Below are 20,954 nucleotides of genomic sequence, written 5' to 3'. Positions count from 1 at the left end.
AATATATTTATTTCTTTTCCTTTTACTATGTTATTTGTATTAATATTTATTATTTGTTTATTGTTTATTAACCTGACAGACTTATTATTTATGACATTTTACCCTTTCTAAAGCATTCGTATAAAATTGATATGATCGCTATTTCACTATAATCTGTGTACTGACTTAGTTAAATAACTAATTTAATTATAGATAAGTTATCTGTTCTTGTGAACATTTACTAAGTGTGTTTTACCCTTTTTTAATAAAAAAACAGTTGTTTATTTTGTTTAACATAAGCTACTTATCTTATTTTCATTCACATTTTCCTCTGATATGAAAAATTAATTATTGTTATTACTTTTGTTAAACAATCTTTCGTCAGACGATACGGGCTAGAAATGAATAGCTACAGTTTAATGAAAAAATAATGGCAATAATAATAATGAAAAAAAAGGCGTTATAAAATCGTTGACATAGTCATTTTGGCGGCTAAGTTGTTTTATTGTGGAACAAAAATCGATGCAATTGAAGTATTAAAAACATTTTTTTAGAGAATAGGTAGAGACATAGCACTTTGTGGATGGTTAAGTTATCCTTATCTCCAAAATTTAAATGAAGTACCTATACTCAAAAACGATATCTTCTAATATTATATAAACTTCTCACAGTCACAGTGTTAGTTGCCATACTCCTTCGAAACAGCTTAACCAATTTTAATGAAATTTTGCATATACATTCGGTAGATCTGTGAATAGGTTTGTATCTATTTTTTTTTATTCCTAAGTGATATTGTTTTATTGCATCAACATCGTACACGGTGCAACGATCTTACGATAGTATTCAGTGACGCTGCATCTGATTTAATAGACACTGAATTGATTAGGGAACTACAATACAATATTGTAGAAATGGCAGTGGTTGATGCTCGCAATCTCCCACAAGGAATCATTTGTGACCACAACATGCTCGCAGTTTCGGCAGGACAAAGTGGATTCTTTTTTTGGATGCACCAAGGGGAACTGGCAAAACATTCCTTATTTCGCTAATTCTTGCTAAAATACGATCAAATAATGGTATCGCATTGGCTGTTGCATCTTCTGGAATTGCGGCAACTTTATTGGATGGAGGCAGAACAGCTCATTCAGTATTTAAACTGCCACTTAATATTCAAAATAACCAGACGTGGTGTGCAATATAAAAAAAAACAAGCATCCATGGCCACAGTGCTGAAACATTGTAAAATGATCATATGGGATGAATGCACACAAACATTCGCTTGAGGAGTTGAACAGGACATTGAAAGATATGCAAAACAATGACAGACGATTTGGCGGAACTCTGTTACTCCTTTCAGGTGATTTCAGACAAACACTTTCCGTTCGAATGCTTCAAAATCCATCCGCTGAAGCATTCTCAAAATAACTGGATGGGAAACTTCTTCTTTTTCGTTTCCGGCTGCTAGTAGCAGCACTTTAACTCCTCCTAAAGCATAGGGCGGCAACCAGTTCCTTCCATCTCTCCTAGCACGATACCTCAGCTGTCATGTCATGTGATTTTTTAGCATCGTGCTTGAAAGAATAGTGCAGAGCTCAAACGTCAACACTAGAGGCACTATCTTTCAAAAGTCTGTCCAATTACTAGCATATGCTGATGACGTCGACATGATTGGAAGAACTTAGCCTGATGTCAATGGGGCTTTTGTGATTATTGAGGCAGAGGTGGCGGCAAAAATGGGTTTAACGCTTAATGAGGCCAAAACAAAGTACATGAAAGGACATACAACACCAACGTCTTGGTCAAAATGTCACCATCGACAGACGTAACTTTGAGGTAGTCAAGGACTTCGCCTACCTAGGCTCCGCTGTAAACGCAGAAAACAATACCAGCGCTAGGTCACGTAGAGTACATGGAAACAAATACTCCGGCCAGGAAAGTCCTCGAATCCATGTGGTCCCTCAGCTGGGACCACATCTCCAACTGAGCTTCCTTCATGACAGATGATCTCTATGTTTCTCTTGGTCTTCCAGGACGCCTTTTACCTTGATTCCATTGAAATCGCTGCTTTGCTATGTTGTCGTCCGGCTTCCTCAATGTATGGCCAATCCATCAATAACTTTAACTTGGTACGTAGCGCTATTTTCCTGGAATTCCACACTTTGGAAAGCATTCCGAATGCACTACTGGCTTTATTTATTCTATTGGTGACATCCAAATCCGTTCCACCATCGAGTGCCAATTAGCTTCCTAGATAGTTGAACCTAGGTGACCTCTTCTACTGCCACTTGTCTCACAATAACCTGTTGTTGTTGGTTTCGGCTGGTGTGCATTAACTTAGTCTTACTAGTATGAATCCTTAAGCCAGCCACCTCACCATTTTGGTATGTCGTCAGCATAGTCCAAACAGCTTAGTGTTTCCTTCAGGAGCCATTGGATACCCAGTCTCTCGTGTTCACCCACCGTAGCAGTCATAACATCATCAATAGCAAGCAAAAACAGAATCGGTGACAATACACCACCCTGTCTTACTCCCTGTCGCAATTCAAATGCATCGGAAAGCTGTACAGATGGGAAACTCGATGCAAAAAATTACCGGTCGATTTCTTCAAGATTATTGATTCACAAGATGCTCTCATTGACCAGATACCTCCCAATGTACAAAGACAATATATAAATCATGAGTGGCTAGTAGAAAGAGCAATTTTAGCAGCAAAAAATGTGCATGTCAACGAATTAGATCTCAAGATACAACATTTGTTACCAGGAGACTTGGTGTCATACAAATCTATTGATACAGTATGTTAAGCTTACTTACTTACTTAAGGTGGCGGTACAGTCCGGGCGGACCTGGGCCTCAACCAACAAGCGTCTCCAGCCAGCTCGGTCCCTAGCTAGCTGTCTCCAGTTTCGCACGCCAAGTTGGTTGAGGTCCTCTCCCACCTGGGTGCGCCACCTGAGTCGCGGTCTTCCTCTACTGCGCCGTCCCTCGGGATTGGATTCGAAGACCTTCCGGGCTGGAGCGTTGATGTCCATCCGCTCTACATGACCTAGCCATCTAAGCCGTTGGACTTTGATTTTGCTAACTAGGTCAGTGTCGCTGTACAGCCCGTACAGCTCGTCGTTATATCTTCTCCTCCATTCTCCATCTATGCGTACGGGACCAAAAATCGCCCGAAGAATTTTTCTCTCGAAGCATCCTAAGACGCTCTCATCTTTCTTTGACAGGGTCCAGGCCTCAGCGCCATAAATGAGAACCGGGATGATGAGTGTCTTATAGATGGTGATTTTACATGCTCGAGAGAGGACTTTACTTCTCAATTGCCTTCTAAGTCCAAAGAAGCAGCGATTAGCGAGACTTATTCTTCGTTTGATTTCAGCGCTGGTGTCGTTGTCTGCATTAATAGCGGTGCCTAGGTAGACAAAGTCCTTAACTACCTCAAAGTTATAGCTGTCCATGGTGACGTTTTGTCCAAGACGTCGTCGTTCAGTGTCCTTTTTTGATGACAGTATATACTTGGTCTTGCCCTCATTGACCACTAAACCCATCTTCTTCGCTTCCGTCGCAATGCTCAAAAACGCTCCACTAACATCACGCTTTGATCTTCCAATTATGTCAATATCATCTGCGTATCCGAGTAATTGGATGGATCTTTGGAAGATTGTGCCTCTAGTGTTTACGGTTGAGTTTTGCACAATTCTTTCCAGAACGATGTTGAAGAAGTCGCATGACAGTGCATCGCCTTGTCTAAAACCTTTTTTGACATCAAATGCATCGGTAAAATCTTTTCCGACCTTGATAGAGCAGCGTGCATTCTCCATCGTCATTCTGCACAAACGGATAAGTTTGACAGGGATGCCAAAACTAGACATTGCTCGGTAGAGCTCTTCCCTACAGATGCTGTCATACGCGGCTTTAAAATCGATAAAGAGATGGTGGGTATCGATTTGAAGCTCCTGGGTTTTTTCCAAGATCTGCCGTAGTGTGAATATTTGGTCGATAGTGGACTTTCCTGGTCTGAAGCCACACTGATAAGGATCAATCAGGTTGTTGACGAATGGCTTCAGACGTTCACATAATACGGCAGAGAGGATCTTATACGCAATGTTAAGGAGACTGATGCCTCTGTAGTTGGCGCAGTTTAGAGGGTCTCCTTTCTTATGTATCGGGCACACTATGCTGGGATTCCACTCATCGGGCATGCTTTCTTCCGACCAAATTTTGCAGATGAGTTGGTGCATGCTCCCTACCAAGTCATCGCCTGCTGCTTTGAATAGTTCGGCGGTGATGCCGTCAGCTCCAGCAGCTTTGTTTGACAAGGTTGGTTGTGCAATAAAAACAAGGAAGTCCTCTCCGGTTCCTCTTTGGTAACAATCACGATCGGCAAGAAACCGGAGTGTTGCAGCTAATTGCAATACATTTGGTATGAAATTGAAACTTGGAAGGTGAGGATCGATCTCTTCTAATACATATTTGATTGCGTTATTGTTCAAATGATAAAGAAGCTTGAGCCTGGCAAATTTTGTAGAAGCTTTTTTTTTAATACTAGATGGAAAGGATTTCACTTTACTTACGATGCTTGAGAGATGACTTTACTTCTCAATTGCCTTCTAAGTCCAAAGACGCAGCGATTTGCAAGAGTTATTCTTCGTTTGATTTCATCGCTGGTGTCGTTGTCTGTGTTTACAGCACTGCCTCGGTAAACAAAGTCCTAAACTGCCTCAAAGCTATAGCTGTCCATGGTGACGTTTTGTCCAAGACGTCCCTGTTCAATATCTTTTTTTGATGATAGCATATACTTGGTTTTGCCTCATTGACCACTAAACCCATCTTCTTCGCTTCCGTCGCAATGTTCAAAAAAGGTCTGCTCGACCTTCAACGTCCGATATTCGGGTGGGCTCGTTGACTAGCTGAGTTAGGTGGTTCAATTCAGCGAAGATTTCTGCACACACTCCATCGGGTGTTGTCTGGCCTGAATGTTGAAGCCATGAAGAATTGTGTACATTGAAATCACCCGTAACAACGATTTCAGTGCGAGGATAGGACGAAACAATTCTTTGGATGGAATCGGACAAAGCATCAAATTCACGAGAAGTTGATACTCTGTCTAAATCTGGGCTTCGATAAAGGAAGCAGTAGTGAATGATTTGCTTATTTACGGAGAATTTAAACCACATATAATTAAAAAAGGAATTGGTGCAAAGGCCATATTGTGGTAAGAGCTGATAAGCAACATCATTCCTAATGCATATGGCGAGGCGAGTAGAATTTAGGTTAATTTTTTGGTTATTTTATAAATAGTTCAATCACTTAACTGCATTAAGATATACGATGAACAACGCAAAAAGGACACATGTAACCGCTTCATTATATTCGGTTTTTTGTTAACAGGTTTAAGAGTATCGTTAGAATTAAGTGTTGACTAGACGTTTTCATACATTTGTAAAACAATTTATTGTAAGATCGTTTGGTTTTATTTTAAAAGTTAATCATGGGGCGCAAGAGAAAAAATACAAGCCTTGAAAAAAGAAACCTTGTTATTTTCACCATAATAAAGGTGAAACATACAAAAAAGTGCTGATATTTTAGACATGAAGCCAAAAACTGTTGGTGATATTGTTCCAAAGAAGCAGATGGGTCAACCAAAAAGGGTGACAACGAAAGGAGAACGGTTTATAGAAAGACAAATTAAAGCAAATCCTCGTTTATGTGCACCGAAAATTGTGCAAGAAGTTTTAATGAAATGCAAAAAGAAGGTATCTGCATCAACGGTACGTCGAACCGGATACAAAGGTCGTGTTGCCCGAAAAAAGTTATTTATCAATATGCACAACAGAAAAATTCGTGAGGGAACACAAAAATAAGGATGCAACTTGGTGGGATGATGTAATATTTGCTGACGTGAGTAAGTACAACATCTTTGAATAGGATTGGAGAGTTATGGTGGGGCACAAGCCAAATGAAGAGCTTAAATAAAAAGCCAACAGTGAAGCATATAGGCGGGCTAATCATGGTTTGGGGGTGCATTTCGGCAAAAGGCATGGGAAATTTAGTATTCATCGACGATATTTTTAAGTAAGGAATACTATTTGAGGATTCTAAAAGAAAGTTTAAAGCATAGTACTGGGAAAATGGGCGTTTTAAGGAATTTAAAATTTTACCAGGAGAACGACTGTATAACTGTCCAAAAATGATCAAATACCTCCACAATCAGACCAGACCTTAACCCAATCGAAAACTTGTGGGATGAATTGGACCGCCCAGTTCGCGAAAACCCTGTTTCGTTTGTAAGTGCCCTTAAGACTCTTAAGACGGCTTCATGAAGAATGGATCAAAATAGGAATTGAATAAGTTCAAAAAATTATACAAAAATATGCCCAAGCGACTGGATGGAGTTTTATCCAATCAAGGGTATCCAACAAAATATGTGAAGCAATGGTAAGAAAGGTTAATTAAAAAATTAATATTAGTATGTAAAAAAAAACGAATATTAATGAAGTGTTATTTTTTGAGTTATCGTTGTGCTCACATTTTATTAGGTTGTCAATTATTTAGAGAACGGAAATTCTTACAAAAAAATTACCATGTTACTTGCATCTAATGTTCTTTCGTTTTCATATTAGAGACTTTGAAGGTATACCCTACTTTTCCCAGTAAACACCTATTATTTCAAACTCTCTGGATATAGAGTATTCATAAAAATAGCAGTGTTTTTGATTTTGTAGTTAAAAAGTGTTAAAATTCATTTTTTTTTATTTTTCGTTAGCTGAATATTTTACTATATAAAGTTCTAAGTATTTGTAACTTACTACCATATAAAAAATTAATAAATATTAGCTCAAAAATAAACAATGGGACGGTCAAGATACTGCACGGAAGAAATTCGTAAATTTATTCGAAAACTGCGTTTGGAGGAAAAAACCTACCAAAATATTCAAGACATCGTAGGCTGCTCAGCAAAAATAGTCCGTAACGTCTTAAAATGGCAAAATAAAACGAAAACGCGATGCCCAAAAAGGTTGGCTACTGAAAGAACTGAAAGAAAAATTGTTCAGTTAGCAAAACAGAACCCTTCCATAGGCTCTAGGAAAACAAGAAATGGACTTCAACTGTCTGTTAGCGCTGTAACATTACGAAGACGTCTTTTATAAGCGAAGTTACCAGCCAGAAGTTCACGCAAGGTATCATTCTTGACGAAAAGGCATGTGGCAAAGAGAATGGAGTTTGTTAAAGCGCATAGAGATTGGGCAAAAGTGAAATGGAGGAATGTTCTGTGGAACGATGAAAGCAAAGTCGTCCTTTTTGGGTCCAATGCTCGTCGAGAATATGTGAGAAGACCCTAAAATGCAGCATACGATCCACGGTACACTATTAAAACAGTGAAGCATGGTGGAGGCAAAGTTATGATATGGGCTTGCTTTTCATATTACGGGGTCGGGCCTATTTATCCCATGGGGGTGTAAGGGATGCAACCGAGTATGTAAAAATTCTCGATGTTATGTTACACTATGCTGAAGAGAAAATGCCGTTGGTTTGGGTATACCAACAAAGCTATGACCCAAAGCATAAGTCAAAAAAGGCAAAATCATAGTTTTCGCAGAAGAAGTTATTCGTTAAGACTAATTTATAAGATATCTATTATCTTACTGTTATAAATAAATAAACTGAAACTGAAACTTATGGAGTGGCCCGCTTAATCCTCTGACCTTAACCCCATTGAAAATTTGTGGCGGGATGTTAAGAACGCACTTCCTAAAGCAAAACCCAAGAATTCGAAAAAAAAAATAGTTGGAACGCAATACCAGTCGAGAGGTGTCAGGTTTTAGTGGACTCGATGCCTTGTATTTAGATGCTGAGCATCATAAAAAACAATGGTTATACAACAAAGTTCTAATTATAAGCTAACACTATTTGTATACTTTCAAAAAACTTATTACAGTTTTCCTACTTTGTCATGCTAAGCTAAACGCGGGCTTTTCAAAAAAGGATTTACGAACTTTATCTCTAACGTAGGGATATAGTTCAGTTAATGTTAAAAAATGACCATTAAACATTGGATCATCGCTTATCTTCTAGTTGTTCCAGTTCTCTACCGATTATTCTAATATTCAAGTCTTTAAGTTCATAAAACTACAAAGATAAAGCGTTGATTTCAAGTGGTACTTCAAAAACAAAAATTAAATAATTTAAAAAAAAAAGAAAAACTAACGTAAGAACAAGATTACGTAAAAATGTGGACTCATTCCGAGCTTTGAGTCCCATACACAAAAAATCAAATTAATTGTTTAAAGAATAAATCAAGATCAAATTATCAGTTTAAGAACACAAATTTAAGAAACGATATGGAGAATCAATGATTGATATTGTCTAATCAAAACGGTTTTTCCAAATATGTACTGTGTACCTTCTTTATTAAGTAATATGTAGTTAATCAATATTTGCTTCGATTTTTGGTATATAAACCAAATGGTGGGCCTCAGAAGTCGTCAGTTTAAGTTGTCTACGCAAAAACAGTTGACTAAACCAATATGAAAGGTTTCATTTTCGTAGTACTTTTGGCTGTTGCCCTATCGTCTGCAGGAGCTGCTAATCCCAGACCTCGCATCACCAATGGCCTTACAGCCAAAACAGGACAATTTAACTTCCAAGTTGGTTTGGAAATGAGGATGAGCCTTTTGACTGGCCAATGGTGTGGAGGATCCTTGATCTCTCCCGAATGGATAGTAACCGCTGCTCACTGCACTGATGGGTAAGAATTAATTTTTATCTTCTAAGGACACAAAAATCTTATATTGATATTAATATCTTTTATACAGGGCTAAATCCATTAAGGCTTATTTGGGAAGCACCCATCAGCGATCGGGAGTAATGGTTAAGGTCTTAGAAACAATCATCCACAGTGGATGGAATGAAACCACTGTTGCCAACGACATTTCCCTTTTGCGCATTGAACCTGTCACTTTAGGGCCAACAATTAACACCGTCAAATTGCCTGCTGTATCCAATAGCTTCTTTACCAACAAATACTTGAACGAGAAGGTCATTGCTTCCGGTTGGGGCATGATCAACGACGGTAAGTTTTCTCTTCTTTTATTATTATCAGATATTTCATTTAGCTTTTTTTTTATCAAATTTTGAAAATATACAGAAGGAGATTCTAGTGAGGATCTGCAGTACGCCGAAATGCAAATCGTTCCGAACTCCGTGTGCCTTCGTTATTATGGTTATGCTATTAAATCTTCAAACATTTGTGCCCAAGGACCAGTTGGAACATCTACATGCTCAGGAGATTCAGGTGGCCCACTTGTTACCGAATCAACTAACACACTTATTGGTCTAACTTCCTTTGGAGCTGCTATGGGTTGCACTCTTGGTTTGCCAGAGGCTTTCACTCGCATCAGCAGCTACAGATCATGGATCTTGGAGCAAACTGGTGTTTAGACATGATGAACAAATTTTGAAATAAAAAAGTGAAATTGAAAATGCAATTGGTAATGTAAATAAACTGATATAAATTGAAATTCGAAAATAACATTTTTAAACATTTAGAAAGTGTGTGCAAGCCTCAAAATAATGAGGAACTTCATTCAGGGATAGGATTTTACTAACTTTTCCTATTTTTGGGTTAACGGAAGATGAAACCGACTTTTGACAAACATGTTTAGAGCCCTGGTGATTGCAAATATATGTATTTTATTATGCCTTCTTATATCATAATTGCCTTTTCTGCCTTTCTTACTTTTTTATTAAATTTTGTTATTGGTTTAGCATTTAAAGCAATGGAAACATTTTCCCATACCGTTGAGAATCTTTAGTTTAAAACACAGTTTTTTGAAAATTTAATGCGATTGTTGTGGCCCGATGAGCTTAAGAGAGAAAAGGTTTTGTTTTTTGTAACAGACACTGCACTGTATATGAAGAAGAGTGGCAAAACTCTGGAAACGTTGTAATCGAAAATGGTTTACGTAACTCGTTCACGGTGTAAACACAGTTTGTGAAAGCATACGCAGTCACTACTCAAAAGTTGACGCTTTTGTGTGGAACTTGAAAAAAGTGAGTCCATCTCGGTCCCCTAACAGACCAAGTGCAGCCGAACAATTAGTGGAAACCCTAAACTACTGCAAGGCAGATATTACCGCCATCCAAGAAGTGCGATGGGATGGACTGGGCAAACGTAAACTAAAAGACTGTTATGTATACTAAGGCGACTGCTACCGAGAACAAAGACTAGCGTCTATTTGGGTGTGGATTTGTTGTTGGAACTAGACTCAAGCAAAAAGTCTTGAGTTTAAACAATATGAGCGAGCGTATCACGACAATCCTCGCCAAAGTTGTAGGCAAGGTACGGCTACGGATATCGCGATCCAAGCCAAAACAAAGAAGTACTTTGAGAAGATTCGACGTTAGATGGCTACAATCGCAAGAGACTGCCATGTCCTTTTCCGATCGAGAATCTAATAACCTCTTAAGGAGTCTTATGCTTGCTGCATTAAGCACTGAAAACCAGTGGCAACATTGCCTTGCAGCCATGAGAGATGCCGCCTCTGAAGTGCTAGGTTTCACTCGACCACAACAGGGAAACCCCTGGTTTGACGACGAATGCCAGCAAGCGCACGCAGCGAAACAAGAGGCATACAAAACGGCGCTGCACAGAAGGACCAGAGCTGCTCGCGAGCTCTACGAGCAGAAGAGGAGAGAGGAACACCGGCTTCTTAGATGAAAGAAAAGCATGAGAAGCGTACGATCAAGGAGATAGAAAGATGTCACAACAGGAATGAGGTTCGTAAATTTTACCAAAAGGAAAAAAAACCTCCAAAGGGTACCAGCCACGAACCGAAGCCTGTAAAGACGATCAGGAGAACATCATAGTAAAACTGCAGTCTATGTTGAGAATATGAAAAGAACACTTCTCCATATTATATAACGGCGATGACGAACCGAATTCCGCTGTAAGGGAGATAGAACCACTCAACCTAGGCGATGCAGATCAACAATTTCGCCTACCCGCCATAGACGAAGTGAAGATAGCTATATCTAAACTAAAGTCAAACAAAGCTGCTATAGCTGACGGCATCGTTGCCGAACTATTTAAAGCAGCAGGCGAAGACTTGGTAGGGAGCATGCACTTACTTATCTGCAAAATATGGTCGGAAGAAAGCATGCCCTATGAGTGCAATCTCAGCATAGTTTGCCCGATACATACAAAATGAGACCCTCAAAATTGAGCCAACTACAGAGGAATCAGTCTCCTTAACATTGCGTATAAGATCCTTTCTGCCATATTATGTGAACGTCTGAAGCCGTTCTACAACAACCTGATAGGTCCTTATCAATGTGGCTTCAGACCAGGAAAGTCCACTATCGACCAAATATTTACACTACCGTAGATCTTGGAAAAAACCCACGAGCTTCAAATCGATACCCACCATCTCTTTATCGATTTTAAAGCCGCGTATGACAGAATCCATAGGGAAGAGTTCTACATAGTAATGTCTAGTTTTGGCATCCCTGTCAAACTTACCCATTTGTGCAGAATGACGATGGAGAATGCACGATGATCTATCAAGGTCGGACAAAATCTCACCGATGCATTTGATGTCAAAAAAGGTTTTAGACAAGGCGATGCACTGTCATGCGACTTCTTCAACATCGTTCTGGAAAGAATTGTGCAAAACTCAACCGTCAACACTTACTCGGATACGCAGATGATATCGACATAATTGAAAAATCAAAGCGTGATGTCAGTGGAGCGTTTTTGAGCATTGTGACGGAAGCAAAGAAGATAGGTTTATTGGTCAATGGAGGCAAGACCAAGTTTATGCTGAGATCAAAAAAGAACATTGAACAACAACGTCTTCGACGAAATGTCACCATGAACAGCTATAACTTCTGACCTAGTTAGCAGAATTAAAGAACAACTGCTTAGATAATTGGGTAATGTAGAGCAGATGGACTTCAACGCTCCAGCCCAGAAGGTCTTCGAGGGACGGCGCAGTAGAGGAAGACCGCGACTCATGTGGCGCAATCAGGTGAGTGAAGACCTCAACCAACTTGGCGTGCGAAATTGGAGACAGCTAGCTAGAGACCGAGCTGGCTGGAGCTGCATGTTGGTTGAGGCCCAGGTCTGCCCCGGACTGCAGCGCCACCTTAAGTAAGTAAGTAATTAACCTGAATTGCAACTGCCACCTCAACCAACCAAACCTCAGGGCTCTCGAAAATGATAGAAGCTGTGTTGCATTTGCAAAAAAAAGTTATTTAAGATGAAGAACTGCAAGCACAGCTTGTCAATCATAAAACAACATATTTTCAAAGACCTACAAAAAACAGGTATATTTGAGAGTCTGTACCAACTTATAATTTAAGCTAACAATATTCTCATCAAGGAACATCAATTGGCAAAGTGTAGCCTCTTTTGAAAGACATTGAAGAAAATTTTAAAAAAATCAAAAGGGTCCATTGCAGAGGATGTCTTGAAGAAGTTTACTGCCGTTTTCAATGTAAACACAGGGCTAAAAACGATTGAGTAGATACATTCCGTAATAAACGGCGACGTGGATTCCAAACTTCCATGAAACATTGAACTGAATAATGTTGTAAGATTTAGATGGGCTCCACTCGTTTCAGCTGATGTTAAGAATTCATTTAGCTACTTCTAAGGAGCAACCGAAGAAGATTGCTACCTGAGAACTTTAAAAAACTCTTGGTAGTCCACTGCTACCATAATTAAAGTTATTTTTGTTTATTTTCCTAGTATTTTTTAATAAATGCCTTTTCTTGCCTTTTTTAATTTTTAGGTCAAAGTTTTTAATTAGGGGTACTTCGTTTTACCAAGATATTCCTGAAATATCTTTTATTCAACTAAGATAGAAAGTAATTCGTGAGAAACCGTCAGGAAGACCAGCCTCACAGTAACCAGCTCCAAATATAGTAACACCGAGCAGTTTTCTAAAACCAACGGTCCTCCAGAATCATCAGAGCACGTAGCTCCAGTATTCTCTGTACTTGTGCACATAATTGAAGGGTCCTTGGCATTTGATCCATAAACATTTGCGCAATCTTGTGGGTCGATAACTGACATAAATGGTGTACTTCTTAAAATTTCCGTCCCATCCTGTAGCAACAACTCGGGCACCTGTCCACAATTGCTGATAGCCATTCGAAGATGGCATAGAGGCTGGTGCCATATTGACTTTGTATCTTAACATATCTTGCCATAGTTCGGATGGATATGGGTTCGATAGCTACAGGTTACCCTTAAGGGTGAATCAAATTTAACACTTCCCAGGCGCACTTCGATTGTTTTAGCTCTATAGGAAATATGTTGTAAACATTATGTGACTTATTTATAAAATGTAAGTTAATTACCCGCTAGTACAATGTGCAGCCGTTACTATCCATTCATTCCCGATAAGTGTTGCACCACAAAAGTCATACAAACCATTTCCGAAACCAACAATAATCGAAGCATGATAAGGATATTGTAATGGCAACCAAATACGTTAAGACACAGATTAAGTTAATATAAAATTTTAAACTAAGACTAAGTCATTCGTTATGAATCTTAAGTATTTATAGGCTACAGAAAATTATTTAAAAAAAGCCTTTAAAGCAGACTTAACAGATAACAAAAAAATTGTGTTGATTAAGTAGGTAAATTAACTAAGTTACATTGGTTATTTAATTATAGATTGAATTTAATGAAGCTATTTTTAACTTTTAAAGTTAAAGGCTTACAAAGAAAATTAATGAAAAGATTCCCTACTACCACAATACTACCATATTCATATTTGTTTATTAATTTATAAGTTCTTCAGTTACACATTATTATTTGTTTCTAAACGTATTAAGTAAGCGCATTTGACACTTCTTTAAATAAAAAAAATAATAAGCTTTGTTCCTTTCCTTAATATAAGATAAAGGGTTTTTCAATTGACTCGGGTAGATTTTGGGTCATTTTGTTTTGATGACATCTGTCAAATATTTTCTTTTGTACTGAGTTGTTTATGCCAAATCATCATGACAAGATACACGATTGAACAGTATTTTCAAATGATAAAACCTTTTTATCAAAATGAGTGTTCGTTAACGCAAACGTTGCGCGCATTGCGCCCATTTTACGGTAGACGTAGACGTGGTGGCTCTTCAAAGTCGACTCTTCAACGTTTGGCGGCCAAATTGGAGACGACCGGTTCAGTAAATAATCAGTCAACACCCGTACGTTGAAGGAACGCAAAATCGGCCGACAACATCGCCGTGGTCCGTTAAAGTGCACAAGAACTCGACCTTTCGCAGACTTCAACTTGGCGAATTTTGCGTCGGGGCTTGGGCTTACACTCGTAGAAGATCCACCTGACCCAGGAGCTCAAAGATCATGACCATAGGCAATGCCGTTTTTCCGCTGACTGCGGTTCGAATTATTTGGAAGAGGACCCGGCCTTATTGAAAAACCCTTTGCAAAGGTTAATTAGTGATGCTAATTATAAAAAGTATTTTATATTCATACCAAATCACGTAGGGATGTGAAGGCACCCATATCAACAAGTATTTTAAAGACTGATGCATACTTCAAACATCTCTGTTATATCTCGTTAAAATCAGACCTGTACACTAAACGGTTAAGTACAAGTACTTGTACAAATCCATGGTACTTAAATATTTTAAAGTATATCAGCACAATTCTTTTGATACTTGAAAATATCAATTGCCAATACCGGAGCTTGTACCTTTACCTTTTGATTAGAAAACAAAAGTAGGTACAAAATTAAAGAAAAAAATTTAAAGTAAAAATTTGTTGGTGGATTTCAATCAGGAAATTATTTTCAATGACAGAATTTTTTAATGATAGCTTGAAACGACTTGTTAAAAAATTCTAATGTTTATTTTCAATTATGAAAACCAATGATAGCTATAAATGGCGCCTTATTGGTTGATTTTGTTAATAATAACCAGAAGTTGTCGAAACTTAGTGATCATTTGGAGCGATTAAACAAATGTTATTTACTGATCATTTTGTCCATATCAATGGACAATTTTAATTCAAGGAATAATTCGTATTCCATAGCTTAGTAAGCCCGTGAAATAAAGTTGAAATAAGCATTTTGTTGATAGGGATAGAATTTTGAATAAACGAAAACAACGTATCTACCTAAAAGTATGCATTAAAATTAGTGTAAAGAAGACCAAGTAATTATACAGTGGTGGACACGAATTTAGCACATTGAAAAGAGTACAAATATTTTTCTACTTTTAATTATTTATTACTTGCAAGTAACTGTTTATTTTTATATTGTTACTATGACTACCTTATTTGGTAATAAAAATGTGTAAATTATTGAAATATAAAATACCGTTTTGCGAAAAATGAATATTGTTTTTGATTTGCGTTGTTTTTAGCTGGACATAAATTTGGTCCGTTTTGCAATCAAAGAGTGTATTTTTAATTTTTGTGATTTTTTAAAAAGAAAGTAATAATCTGCTTTCAGCAAAGCCTATAATATTGATAAGCTAAAGAAGGTTCAGAGAACAGCTTGCGTGGGCACCATAGGGGCCATGCGTACTTGCCCAACGGATGCCTTAAAAGTTATTTTGGATCTTCTACCAATCGACCTTTTTATTAAATACATAGGTTCCTGCAGCAGTATTAGGCTGAAGGAATGAAACAGCTGGTTGTCAAAACCTTATGGTCACAGCAACACCACGAAATTGATTCCCTCAGATATTATCTCGGTAGACACTAGACTACTGCACTCCTACTTTGAGCCTTAGTAAGGGTTTTAAGGTTATTTTCCCATCCAGAGAAGATTGGGAGGATGACATCGTGTTGATAGGTTTCATCACAACCATCTTTACTCACGGGTTTAAAGATGGGGGGCCGAGTTGGTTCTGGGATATTATCTGAGTCCCTAAATGTAGCTAAATCCCTTAGGCTTCCTGACTTTGCTAGTGTTTTTCAGGCTGAATTGCTGGCAATAAGGGAGGCATGTAAGATACTTAAACAAATCCCAAACCAAAACCGAAATGCGGCTGTCTTTACAGACAGTCAGGCAGCTGTCAAAGCCATTAACTCGGCCACATCCTCATCTAAATTGGTCCAGCAATTTCGCGATGAGTTTGGGAGCCTGAATATTAACGTCGGTGTCAACCTGATCTGGGTTCCGGATCATAGTGGTATCGTGGGAAATGAACGGACTGACGAGCTAGCTTGGCAAGGATCGGCCCTTCATAGCTCACTTGTGGAAAAGGTTAACATTCCTCTTGGTACTACGAAGGGAAAAATCGTTTCTATCTACCAAACTGAATCAAACCGAAGGTGGAGAAATTTACCCAACTGCATTATATCTAAGAAGATATGGCCCACCTATGCAGGCCAAGGCAAGATATAGCCAGGATTTTTACGGTTTGTACCGGACATTGGCCTATAGGAGTTCATGCAGAGAAGTTGCGTATCTCTTACGACACCTTTTGCCGTAGTTGTAGTGATCAAAGAGAAAGTGAAACGATAATCCATTTTCTCTGCAAATGTCCTGCTTTAGCAAACACTAGAATGAAATACTTTGGAATAGCATTCTTTCACGAACTCGATGGGCTAACTGAGACAAAGATTGGCGACCTAATCTTTTTACTCGATGCGACAAAATGGCTCTAACATAATCGCTATGAATCTTCTCTATAAATCTTTCCCTTTCTATCACAGGTCAAACGAGTTTTTAGTATCCAAACTACAGCGCTAATTGGATCTCAGGCTAGGTTTCCTTGAGATCGCCATTTCTACCTACCTATCCTATGAAGTCAAGTTTCATCAAATGGCTTATAGGTCCTAACAAGGTTGATTCGGATTTGCAATCTAGAAGAGGAACAGTCATTTCGTAATACGATTGGAAGCTCTATTTTTATTGCTAAGAAAGTCAATTTGTACATAACCGGTTCCGAGGAATAAGGGCTTAAGTCCACCAAAAGTTATTAACATCAAGAAAACCTAGAGAAACATAACGTAAAATCAACTTTACATACATACATACATGTGTACATAAAATGAAACATCAAATTTAAACTTTTTCGATTTAATCCGATACGTTCAAATTTTTGATAATATTTAATATATTTTCCCTTATTAACCAATTGTTACACAAATTTGTCCATTTAAGGTCAGGTATGCATTTTAAAACTCGTTAATCTCATTTTTATACTTTTTAAACACTGTCATGAATTTTTAATAAATTCATGGAAAATTGATCGCAACTTTTGCAGCGTGTTGTAAATTGATCCTAACATTCTATGTATAATTTAAATAAATATGATTTAAAATCATGAAAATGAAAATAAACCTGCATAGGTGTTCATATATGCGTTACGCCCCGATGTAATGGTTGGGCTCATCAGAAGATGACCAGACCATTACACCTTGTCTTGACGCATATTTTCTCGAATAAATCGAGATTCCATATAATCTGAGCTGCATAGAGCAACTGTGAATTATACAGTTGCTACAAGTCTTCAATGAAGATAAATTGTAGCTATTTTTATTGCCTTGCTATGGGACTTTTGAAGATGAAATATTTGACTGTTAACAGTCGAATTGTTTTTTCTATGTACGCGTGTAAACTGACACTTCAGCTTGTAGGGAGACCAGACAATTTTGTAAAAGAAACTTTTTAGTTGCCTAATTATAACGGGCTTATTCTAAGGTTGTGATACTCACAAGTCACAATTTTGTGTGATGGTTTTTGTGAGGTTTCTTAAGAGATTTAACAATTTTCTGCAAAATACCTCATAAGAACTTACAAAAATTCACCACAGCAAGAGATTAATTTGGATTCTCAGAAAAATTGATAAATAATAATAATGGAATCTATTGGTACGTAATTCGAAGAAATGTTTATACATTATATTTTATTAATAATTAATTTTTATTCTAGATGAACACAAAAATAAAAGAGCTTCGCGGGAGCAGCTTGAATTTAAGACTGAGCGTGCTAATATGCTATTGCTGGTATTATTGATCCAAAAACAATACCAACAGCTCCACTAAGGTTTTGTAGTCTTATACTTTACAATAAGCAGTCAAATTTTAAAGCCGATGTTTACATGAATGTAAGCGTATAGCTAAAAAAATCAGTTCTAAATTCCAGTTTTGTCTAAAATCCACGATCTGTAGCTAGTTATTCGAGTAAAAGCTGTTGGAGATCCAAGAGTACATTTCTTAGCACCAAACGACGTAATTCCAACAAGTATTTTATCAGTTTCTGTAATAAGTGGACCGCCAGAATCTCCTGAGCATGTTGAAGTTCCTATTGGTCCTTTGGCGCAAATAATGTTCGAATTGACATCTCTGCTCGTATAATCTCTGTAAAGTTCCGAACACTCTGAATTTGATGTTATTTTTAATAGGGCGTATTGTAGATCTTTACTAGTCTCTCTTTCTGCATTAAAACAATAATTTATTACAATGCTAATAGCATTTTTATTGAAAAGCCTTACCGTCATTTATGTAACCCCATCCGGAAGCAATGACATTCTCGTTTAAATATTCCGGATAGATACTTGAACTCGATAGCGCAGGCAAGTCGACAACATTAATGCTAGATCCTAACTTGACTCGGAAAATGCGTAGAATTGATATGTCATTGACAGCTTCCGTTCTATTCCATCCCTTGTGAATGATTGTTTTTAAAACCTTAACTTTTTTTCCCGATCGTTTTTTGATGCTTCCCAAATAAGCAGTTATCGATTTAGCTCTATAAAAATTGGTAATATAAAATATGTTGTTCGTTCCCCAGTTTACGTCAAGATGTTCTTACCCATCAGTACAGTGAGCAGCGGTTAAAATCCATTTGGGTGAAATCAAAGATCCTCCACACCATTGAAATGTCAAAAGGCTCATCCGTATACTTAGCCCCACTTGAAAATTAAATTGATCATCCTCGGCAGTCAGTCCATTAGTAATATATACCTCGGGGTTATAAGGAGCGGTATTGTTCCTCAAGTCATAACCGGAGGTTGAGGCAACCACCAAAAGTAACACAAAAAACAAAGCGCTCATAATAGGTATTACTCCCGTATACCTACTTCAAACTAATAACCTGCATCTTAGGTTACGATTTTAATTTATATACAAAAATGGAAGTAAATTATTATGGATTTTCAAATTTATGTTATCTAGTAATTTTGATCATGATTTTGATATAAAATGTATACAAGTCTTCTATTCATTTTATTGGTCTAATCTTTTTTTTTATTGTTTCTAGTTAAAGTTCAAATTCTATTCCTGATGTTCATGAATTGTGTGCTCTTTGGCAGCAAAAATTTGTTAGATTGTGATGTACATAAGTAAAGTAGTGACTGTTTGATGAATCACCAGCATAACTAATTTCTTTCGTCTGACAAAATTTTTAATCAGTTATGTCATAAAATTGAACTAAATTATTTAAGTGATAAGAGTAATTCTTATGACGACTTTTAATGGCGTTTACTTTGCAAATGTCTAGAGGCCATCAAAAACTGACAGTTTGTCGATAGAATTGGAGTGGAAGTGCTCCTGGATTAATATTCAGAACAAAGACACTCCATGTAAAGACCGGAAACCAATCTGTCATATTGGTATGCCTACAAGCGGAAACGTCAACCCCTTGAATAATGTCAATTCACCACTGCTAATATCAATTTAACAATGTTAATATCAATTCACCACTGGTAATATCAATTCACCACTAATTGATGAGAAATTCATGAAAGTGTTTGAAAAGTAAAGACAATTTTGATAGGAAAATACAAACATTGGAATTCACTTACAAGTTTTTTTTGATTTTAACTTTTAGATAAAAGCAACACACACACTATCATATTTTCTATAGTCAAATTGACTATCATTTTTATTCTGTCTGTGTAAAACTATTCAACTCAGTTCAATTCGATTGAACATTTTCAGATTCAAATTGTCAAAATTCATTGTTGCCATGGTGAAATATCAAATTGGCAGTGTTTGTATTTGATTCTTAAATTTTTGATTTTGTTTGAATCTCGTAAGCTTTGTCATTCACAGGAATGTGTTTTTTGAACGAAAATCGCTAACAAAAAAAATGTTCCAGTTTAGCGTCTGGTAGCTCTATTCAGAATAAACATATTTGTTTGAAAACGACTATCACATTTTTGTTCTGACAAAGATCAAATAACTTTATTTTGATTAACAATTATCAACAATCAGCTTAGCCGATTCCACCCCAGGACAATGGACAAAAATATATGAGAGCTGGTCTACCTAGTTCCTGAGACTTATATAAATTATTAGGTACTAAATAGTGTACAAGCTTGCGAGTATTTACTAATCAATAGGAGTTGATTAAAATCAAGGACCAAAAATAAGAACAACACTACAATGAATGTTCATCACTATTGTTTGCTTAGGATATTAACATGTCGGGGGTAATATAAATGCCACAAAATTAATAGGGGAATTCACGATTGGGTGTAAATGGTCTTGCATCAGTGCATGTGCATATTTTTTGTGCATACAGATGCTCTACACTAACAAAATATATGAATATGCACATGCTTTACTAGTGCAAATTTACTTCGCTGAAACCCTAAAGTATACAAATGCACAAGTATGAGCAACACTGTTTTGCTTTTGACAGCAATAAATCAGCTCACATTTAAATAATCAACATGGCTGATCTAATTAAAATAAATAAAAAAAGAGAAAAACCGAATAAAAAGTGGTCAATTGACGAAATTAGAATAGTTTTAAACTATATACGGGATAATCCGGACTTGGAGGTAATATAAATCAACAATATTTAACATTTGTTTACAAGTATTTGCTGTTTTTTTTGTAGCTACCAACAGCACAACTTTATTATAAAAAGAACTGTCAAAAATCGTTGCAAGAACACCTTGCTTTTCTATTTGCTTTTAGGGCGTTCACTATGTTGTGCATATATTTACACTCAAATGCAATTCCCAGACTAAATGCACTAGATCG

The 20,954-nt window shown here is 37.2% G+C and overlaps 2 protein-coding genes across 2 annotated transcripts; one reads left to right on the top strand and one right to left on the bottom strand.

Moving 5' to 3' along the window:
* Positions 1 to 8,452: 8,452 nt before the first annotated feature.
* On the top strand, positions 8,453 to 9,498 carry LOC129946590 (collagenase-like). Its single transcript, XM_056056838.1, has 3 exons — positions 8,453 to 8,726; positions 8,794 to 9,050; positions 9,126 to 9,498. The coding sequence occupies exons 1-3, from the start codon at positions 8,506 to 8,508 to the stop codon at positions 9,416 to 9,418; spliced, it is 771 nt and encodes a 256-aa protein (XP_055912813.1). The 5' UTR covers positions 8,453 to 8,505; the 3' UTR covers positions 9,419 to 9,498.
* Positions 9,499 to 18,055: 8,557 nt separating this feature from the next.
* LOC129947438 (serine protease 3-like) lies at positions 18,056 to 19,138 on the bottom strand. Its single transcript, XM_056057993.1, has 3 exons — positions 18,775 to 19,138; positions 18,455 to 18,711; positions 18,056 to 18,396 (listed from the first exon to the last, which is right to left on the bottom strand). Exons 1-3 carry the CDS (start codon positions 19,014 to 19,016, stop codon positions 18,095 to 18,097), a joined length of 801 nt encoding a protein of 266 aa, XP_055913968.1. The 5' UTR covers positions 19,017 to 19,138; the 3' UTR covers positions 18,056 to 18,094.
* Between the last annotated feature and the right edge of the window lie 1,816 nt (positions 19,139 to 20,954).

The sequence above is a fragment of the Eupeodes corollae genome, chromosome 2 (genome assembly GCF_945859685.1).
Source record: "Eupeodes corollae chromosome 2, idEupCoro1.1, whole genome shotgun sequence".
In the NCBI taxonomy this organism is placed as follows: Eukaryota; Metazoa; Arthropoda; class Insecta; order Diptera; family Syrphidae; genus Eupeodes; species Eupeodes corollae.
The sequence above is the reverse complement of the archived record's forward strand: the minus strand, read 5'-3'. Positions and strand labels throughout refer to the sequence as shown.